Source organism: Physella acuta, unplaced genomic scaffold (genome assembly GCF_028476545.2).
Source record: "Physella acuta isolate Inbredline_101_S28 unplaced genomic scaffold, ASM2847654v3 ptg000489l, whole genome shotgun sequence".
NCBI classification, from domain to species: Eukaryota; Metazoa; Mollusca; class Gastropoda; family Physidae; genus Physella; species Physella acuta.
The window spans coordinates 683,502-692,325 of record NW_026732008.1 but is presented as its reverse complement, the minus strand read 5'-3'; the positions used below and the strand labels follow the sequence as shown (position 1 = coordinate 692,325).

General features: G+C 37.0%; 1 protein-coding gene across 4 annotated transcripts; it reads left to right on the top strand.

Annotated features, from left to right (window-relative positions):
• The first annotated feature begins 1,055 nt into the window (after nt 1–1,055).
• LOC131944367 (uncharacterized) lies at nt 1,056–5,215 on the top strand. 4 transcript variants are annotated; one of them, XM_059304932.1, is made up of 2 exons: nt 1,056–1,079; nt 4,527–5,215. In XM_059304932.1, exon 2 carries the CDS (start codon nt 4,529–4,531, stop codon nt 5,099–5,101), a length of 573 nt encoding a protein of 190 aa, XP_059160915.1. In that variant the 5' UTR covers nt 1,056–1,079; nt 4,527–4,528; the 3' UTR covers nt 5,102–5,215. The 4 variants fall into 4 exon arrangements, with proteins under 4 accessions (XP_059160915.1, XP_059160914.1, XP_059160913.1 ...); XM_059304931.1 differs by lacking the exon at nt 1,056–1,079 and adding an exon at nt 2,733–2,877 and having other exon boundaries at nt 4,516–5,215; XM_059304930.1 differs by lacking the exon at nt 1,056–1,079 and adding an exon at nt 2,734–2,877.
• The last annotated feature ends 3,609 nt before the right edge of the window (nt 5,216–8,824 follow it).

The window sequence follows — 8,824 nt, the reverse complement described above, 5'->3', positions numbered from 1 at the left end:
TGTTTTAAGTTTAGGCCGAGAATATCGTATTGTATAGTCTACATTTCATAGCGTACATAGCTCTAAATCATATTTGAATGAAATAGTTCATTTCTTTTTATTCTAAACACGGAAGATGACGTCATCAGTTTCTTTTTTTATTTTATTTTTTTTTATTTTTTTATTTTTTTATTTATTTATTTATTTATTTATTTTTTTTTATTAATTCAATTGTTTTAAACATTTAAATCAGTAATAATAATATATTTGATAGATTTTACATAGCATCAAAGACATGAACAATGAACATCAATTGCATATATAATAATCAAAGGGCAAAAATGAATTGGCATAAGAACTAGATTAAAATAAGGTGTGCAAACTAGGTTTCTCTTCACTGCTTAGTTTAGTGTGCTGCGGAGTCAAAAGTTCACACTGTAGCCACCCATGGACAGAAATAGAAACGACTGTGGGAGAAGTGTCTCTGTATTCACGTAGGCCTACTGATCTATCATTCCAAAACTTTCCATGACATAAAATTGACCCTTGGCAATGAGGGCACGCTACCTTGAAATGTCTGCCAGTCCAGTTTCGTGCTCTTTTTTTAGTGTAAACAATAAGCGACGTCATTGTTAAATGCGTTGTTGTCCCAAGTATATACATTTTTCCGGTTGCATAAATAATACTGTTTCTCTACATTCGAATACGCCTTTATTTTTTATTTTTCTTCTTTAAATAAAATTGTGGTTATACATTTAAAACATCTAACATATTATTTTCAACAAAAGTCCGTATAAAGGTATCCATATATCGCTGCCGATTCTGACGTGATGTCCGGCGAAAATATTTGTGCCAAATAACATCCCGTTAACAATGATGCAGATTGCGTCATTCGCTAAAGTGACACAAATGAACAGGATTTTTAAAAAAATATTTGACGTGTTTTAAACGTTAGTGTGACTGATGCAACATGTTAGCGATCTCAATTTCTGATTGGATTGTCTGAAAATAGATGATAATTTAAAATTCGCAAAAAGTCGAAACTGTTTGGATTTTTTTTACGGACAAAAAGAAACATCCCAGTTAATAATCTAACCATGGTTAGTTTTCTGATTATAAAAATAAAACGTATTACATGGCCCTCAGCGGCCCATGTGAGACTTGGGGGCCGAGACAGAAATTTTTATTTTCAGCAAAATAGCACCTTATCAGGGCACCGGAGGACACGCCTGATTCAATTTAGTAAGCGTTTGTAACGCCCCATCCTATCAGTCTATCACACTGTTTAGACCGAACGTAGTCGCCATAGCGCTCACGGGAAAGACCATGGCGACAAAACGCATCCTGCCGGGAGACCGCCCATACAAAATTAACCCCACTCCCGCCGCCACCCACCCAACCCGAACCCAACCCCCCTACCAGCCCAGCAATCTTATCCCTAAAGGTTTATGGCACCCGGATAAACTGTGTCGAACCACAATCGTCTTTTATTTCTATATACCGTATATAGAGAAAAATCCCACCATCCCGTGACGCTGTCTTTGCAGAGAGAGAAAAATCGCACCCTCCTGTGGCGGATGAACGGTGTCAAACAAAAATCAATTTTTATTTTTATATACCGTACATAGAGAAAAATCGCCCCCCCCCCCCCTCATAAGCTCCTATGATGAAATTATGCCACCTAACATAGTTTTAAACCTGTATATTCCTATCGGTCCGGTGATTGCAGCGTTCTAAATCACTCCGCTAGGTAGGAATTAACCTGCTTTAAAATTTATGCCCAGTTTTTGAAACGACAGGTCTGTTAGAGACGTTGTTGAATTAAAAAGAAGAATTAAAACCTAACCTACACACCCGTATGGAGCTTCATATATACAAATAGGTTAATCTCAAAGTATAGACAAATCCATAGCTACTTTTCTGTTATCAACGATAGTAAAAAAAAAATCCAATAAATATATTTTGGTTTTTGCTTACAATTACAAAGACTGTTGTACATACAAAAGGTGTCGACGTGGTCGACTGAGTAAAAGCTCATGGTTGCTAAACCGAAATGTCGCGAGTTCGATCCCTTAGGACAGCCACTCTTCTAGTAGAGACAACTCCTAAATCAAACAACTGCTGCCTTGTAGTTTGTTCTGGGTTGGACACATGCGATGGAAGCAAATCCAAAAGGAAAAGCAGGCTGAAATCGGAGTCATGACCTCAACAGCGCATTGACACGTATACTTAATTTTGTTGGAAGGACTAAAATTAAAAGCGAAGAAGAAAAAGGAAAGAAAAAGTATGTCCAAAGCATAAGCCTTTTCTGCGCAATATTTTAACTTGTGCTCTCCCTAAAACAATAAATGTGTTTTTGATAGAATTCGCTTACAAAACCCGACGTTAGTGAGTAAATCACATCAGGCTAGCGTTCTTTATCAAATCTACATATCAACCGTGCCATAACCGTAAGCTGCTGTATCTTCTTTTCTTGACTAAACCATTGACTAGTCGTCTTCTTCTCTTCACATTAAATACACGTTTGTACACTCCCCAAGACCAGCAGTTACCTCAATGTTTTCAATATAAATATATTTTTTTCGAGGGGGTGCATCATTTGGTGCCGCGCCGGGTTACGCCAGACCTAGTGATGCCCACTGGACAGACAGACTGACCGAGAGTCGGACAGACAGACACATTATTTATTATATAAAAGCTTATATAAAACACCCATAGATCGTGTTACTTACTCATTCGCTTATCATTAGCATACGCTCCTCCCACATTGGACAAACAGTCACATCAATTAATTGCTACTAACTGCTGTCAAATCAGGAAGGCTTATTGATCGTATATTTTCCTTTATAACTTCTGTCATTGTAATTATTGCATTCTAGATCTGCACCAAGGGTTGAGGTATGTTACTGTTGGTCAACTTATAACTAGATAAATCCGATTTGTTTACATTACTTAATCAACTCCTTTTATGTTGTTTATTTTAGACTACTGATCTTCTTGTGTAACGCAAACATGCAAATGAACAGAGTAGAGTTTGTATTTTAATAAAAACAAAATTGGCGAAATTCACATTTGAAGCAAATGTTAAGGACTGAGTAAGATTTAATGTATTAAAGTTTTAAACCCAGCTTAAATAGTGGTAGTAGCTTAGTTATAAAATACGTTATTGGACACGACTTTAAAGACATTACAAGATACAAAACATGTGAAGGCCTACTTGGGTATTATCGAAAAGGGAAATCAATTAAAAACCTGTTTTCGTGTTAATTTTTTAGTGGTAAAATCATGCTAAAAATATTCCATCCCATCCGTCATCTGCACCCTAAACAAACTTCAGTTTAGTTTTTAAAAATAAGTTTTTTTATATATTATGTAATATTACCCATTTCGAATCTTGCATTATAATTTATAACGAGATAAATGGCCAGTTGAGGAAGGATACTACGGGCGCTAGGTTGATAGTGTTCTCTTTTTTTCTAAATCAAAACCAAAAACATAATCACCACCTCAACTTCAAATTTAACCGGAAACGAAAAATGTCATTGAAGACGGATGTCTGAGCAGAATCGCATTTTAACCGGAATTAAGCTTGATCTACGCGTAGTTTCTGGATATTGATACTAAACGTAGTCGAAGTTATATACCTAATCCTTGCACCTAATCACAAACACGACATAAGTCGCATTTGGGAGGGGGGGGGGGGGTCCGCCACTCGCAACCCCCCCATACACACATACACACCCTAAAACACGTCTACCTGCCATTCAACGAAATATAATTTTTGTAGAAAACATATTTTACCAGTGTCTGTCCCCTTCCAAACAATTTAGTCCACCCTTACTCCCGAAAATGTCAAGTACCCCCACCTCCGGGATGGAATAACTCTGAAAGAAACAGTCGTCGCATTTGTAGATTATACAAACTAAAGGTAGAGCCTACTTCTATAATATAGACCTGTTTCCTACTTTTGGCTGATAAATTTCACTCACGCAAGCAGTGTTCTTTTCAGGCTTTTTTTTTTCCGGGGATAGGGCACTTGAATTTTTGCAGGGGCGAAAAATTTCTCCCTGTCGGGGGAGACCGACATTGGTAAAAGTAAATATTTTCTATATAAATTTTATTACGATTTTTTTTGCGGGGAGGGGGGGGGGGCATTATATGTTCTACCTTGGGGTGGGGGGGGGGCTTCGCCCCTACCCGAAGAGATGTATGAAAGAAACTCTTCACGCAAAACACTTTTAAGATTAGACAAAATTGGCTTTTTAATTCAATGTTTACTCGAGAATTAATGACGTCATATTACTGCACTATCCGCCTTGAGACAATTTTCTACTATATGCTCTATGTGACGTCACGTTTCGTTTTTCGAATTACTATGCCTGTTTTTATTCTGCTTCTGTTTTCGCTAAAGCGTTCTTAACAGAAAGATAGATAGACAGATAGATAGATAGATACACAGATAGACACACAGCGAAACTATTATTATAGATACTTAAAAAGTCATTATTCTTTCCGTTGTTTTTCATTCATGAACAGTGTTATTTCAGAAATGAGCATCTATATTGAATTCAAAGTACTCGCTGCGCTAGTTTTTGTTGCTGTTGTGGAACCCGATTGTCGTGATGTAAACTGGGAAGATTCCTTTGACAGGCTTGGACTGTCAGAGTGTGATCGAATGGGCGACATGCTCGTCAGTTTCTGCCGAAGTCCTGTGGACCGATCCGATGATCGTATTGGCCGACTGGAACGTGCTAGATGCTGCAGTAAACCATTTCCATGGCAAGAAGGCAATGACTATGTTAAAGAAAATTGGTGGCAATCTATGGACACTGATTCTACTTGGTCATTGTGTCGAGATGGGTATTTCCTCACTGGTCTGTATAGGTCAATCGGAGGGTCAACTCTCAGCAACATCGAGGAAGCACGCTGCACCAGACCACTAAATCACCCTGCTAAGTATGGACTCTGCGAAGATGTTGACATCTCGGATTGTTTTGAGCAGGCTAAGTGTTGCTCTTGCCCAGACGGAAGCTTCATTGTTGGTCTGTATCGTGGTGGTTGTAGCGACCTGCGATGCTTGGACAAGCTACGCTGCTGCACGATGACTGTGTCACCTAAATAAACAAGAAGTTCAATGATCAAAAGTATAGGTACTATATTTTTGGATTCAAGAAATTAAAATCTATCTTTACTTACATGACAATTGAACTGAACTTTAATAAATTGTGAAAACTGTATTATTGTGTAAAGTTGTCTTTACTTTTAATAAAAATGTTATTAAAATTTTGGAAGACAAAATATTTATTAATAAGCGTACTAATTATCACTAACAACTAGCCTAGAAGTCATACGTCGCAAACGGTTGAATTCAACTAAAAGGAAGTCAAAAAAAGATGAATTAATATAACATAAAATTGATGCTGACAAAGTTCAATGAAAGCATACATTACTGAAGTAGAAAGTAATGATTCCTCTTTAGACCTAGTGATCTATTGGGGATATGAAGTGGAGTTGAAATTATGTTTCCTGACCTTGGCATACGAAGGGATATTATGGTCAACTCTATGCCAGCCACCTTTACGTTTCAAAACGTAATTTAGGTACCCATCAGAGTTGGGTGGACTCAGTGACATTCCACTGACTTTAACCCGGATTCGAATTCGAAACTTTCGTGTAAGCAGTCTATTGCTCTATGCAAGGCCTACCAATAATACTGAAGTAGAGCGACTGAACGATTTCACATTCAATGACAGTTTTGTCAATTTCGAATTTGACTGTCGCCATTTAAATGAAAACACAGAAGAGATACAGCTAGGTGAGGGCGGATGTGGCTGCCGAACCTAATGGAGCGCCTAACTGGGTAGTATAAAAATAAAAAACTCATTTTGAGTTGCATTACTGAATTATGCGTAGTCCAATTTCAGGAAATAAATTGTTACTTTGCTCACGTGGCTAATGTAACTGTTATCTAAATCAATTTGATGACATCATCAGTTAAGTGTCCTCCTCTAACCAAGCTGGGGAAAGTAACTTATCGTAGTACTTATAGTGTTGGAGGTTATCCCGTCCAACATTAAAATTATAAACGAATAACTAGTAAAAAAAAAAGATTAATGTTTTTCTTTGCTCTTTATGATGTGATGTGATCTGACCAAGATGTCTTTAAATGGTGTCAGTTTGATTGTGGACTTTGCAGCCAGGAGCAGGTAATCTGAAGCTGTGTCTTTTCCTCGTTATACTCTCACGTCCAAATAACTTCTAGTAACTGTGATGTCGTCTGTTTGGTTTTCATTTGGTCCAGGAGGTGGGTGGGTGGGGTGTCTTTTGGATAGCTTTGCATGGACATATTATCCCATAATTGAAAAGGCTGTTTATGGAAAATATATCTGCAAGACCTTAAAAAGCTGACGGTAAAAAGCAATTACATTTTTGCTTCTTTGACAATGAAAGTTCGTACATACATGACGGCAAGTCAGAGAAACACAGTGCCGGAACTACAACACAACATTTGCGTGATTGTATTTCAGTGTGTGTTTACAATTGTCTAAATTACAAGTATAAAGTTCGCTAAAGAAAAACCTTTATACAAAGCAACTTTAAAAAATCTAAACTCCCTTTACACATCTGTTATGTGGCTAATTCTGTGAGTTATAGTAACACGAATAGAGTTAATCCATCTTAATCTTAAATAATGCAAACAGTGGCATAGCTAGGATTTTCGTGCCCCTATGCAGGAATTATTAGTGTGCCCTTCGTCAGTCGTTAGGCTACAGCGGAATTCAATTGGGGCGGCAAATGTACTACTATGACGGAGAGTCGGGGAATAATATACATCTTCTATACATTTTTGTATTTTACGCGTCCTGATTGTGTAGTTATACTACGTTATTATGTAGACCTTCTACGCCACGGGAGTCAATTTTGGTTTTACACCGTTATCCGACAGCCATGAGACTTTGGAAGAGTTGATTGGGATACTCTGGGAAAGGGTTTTGTAAATAAAAAATCATTTTTAATTTCGCAAGGGCGGCACCACGTGAGGGTGCGTTTTTTCTCTATATACGGTATATAAAAATAAAAGTCGATTGCGGTATATATATATACATATACACATGTATATATATATATATATATATATATATATATATATATATATATATATATATATATATATATATATATATATAAGTATGTATGTATGTATATACACATATATATATGTGTATATACATATATATTTATGCATATATATATATATATATATATATATATATATATATATATATATATATATATATATATATATATATAAAGAATTTATTTTTGCGGGGTGGCTCTTTTTTTCTAGTTCCGCCACTGCCTGTACCTACTTTTATTATATACTATCCTAAATAGTATCTTTATCATTGCGGTTAACCGATACCGTTACAGATACTTTTAACAATGTGTTATCGTTACCCTAATCGATGGGTAATCATCAGGTATTTAAGTCCCACAGCAGTTTTCGGGTCGGGGTATGGTCCTGGAAGGCGTGGTAATTAAGAGGAGCAATGGTCATAAGAAAATATATGCGTGTTTTACTGATCATTAGTAGGCTATTTTGCAGGGGGCTGTGGAGGGGGAGGGATAATCGATTATAGCATTTTTAGTTAGCTGCTTGTTTCTATCAGCTTAGCGGTACTCGTAAACAAGAAAATCATTTGACTTTTTTTACTTTCTCGTATATACGAAGTATAGAGAAAGTCTTGTAATCGTGAAAAAAAAATCGAGATTTTGCAAATCTCGACGTTTTAGCCCTCCCTGAATCGGAAATACATAGTTTTGCAATCTTGTCCGCATGTCTGTGTGTGTGTGTGTGTGTGTGTGTCTGTCTGTCTGTCTGTAAACACGGTAACTTCAGTACCGTTACAGCTAGGTTGATGAAATTTTATAAATACGTATAATATCAAAATCGTAGATCTGTATCAACCTATGAGCGATTTCCGATAACCGGAATTGGAACTTTTTCTACTTTAAATGTTTCAAAAGCCTATAACTTGAGTACTACTTCAGATAGATACATGAAATTTAACAGGTAAGTAAAAGATGTAATTCTCTGTCATCTTTCAAATTTTGAGTAATTTCCGTTTGACCGCATGAAATATTTTTCGCTATTTCCGATTTCTCAAAAAGGCATGTGAATCTATAAAGTACTAATAATAATCTGCACTATTATGCACATTTTATTTGGCATTCACTTGGTTTGCAATTCTTTTTTCTACGAGATAGTATTCTATTTCAAAAAGTTTACGTATTTAAAATGGATCATGTCTATATCCCGAGTTCTCATCCCATGTTGTTTTATATAAGATATTCGAGAAAGTTTACGGGAGATCACTCCCGGTTTTTTTTTATTATAGCTAGTTAAATTGATTTGGAATAAATAACGATTGATGATGTGAGGTTGTAATAAACGAAATTATTGTGATATTTATGACATAGGCAATTATGTACCACACAATGTGACATTTAGGTTAGGTTAGGTTTGCTTGTCGCCCCTCCTGGGACATAGGCCGCTGACAAGAGCTTTCCAGATGTCTGTGTCCTGGGCTATTCTCGACAACTGTCCCCAGGTGTATCAAATCTTCTTGGCAGAGGCGTAGCGAGGGGGGGGGGGGCGGGGGGACATATGTCCCCGGGTGCCGACCTTAGGGGGCGCCAAAATGGGTTGGAAAAATAAATCGAAATCTTGAGGGGGGTGTGCAAATTGAAAGTTTGTTTCCGGGCACCGGGAAGGGTCGCTACGCCTCTGCTTCTTGGTATCTTATTCCAGGTCACGTCTCCAGGTCTTCCTTTGTCTGTCTCT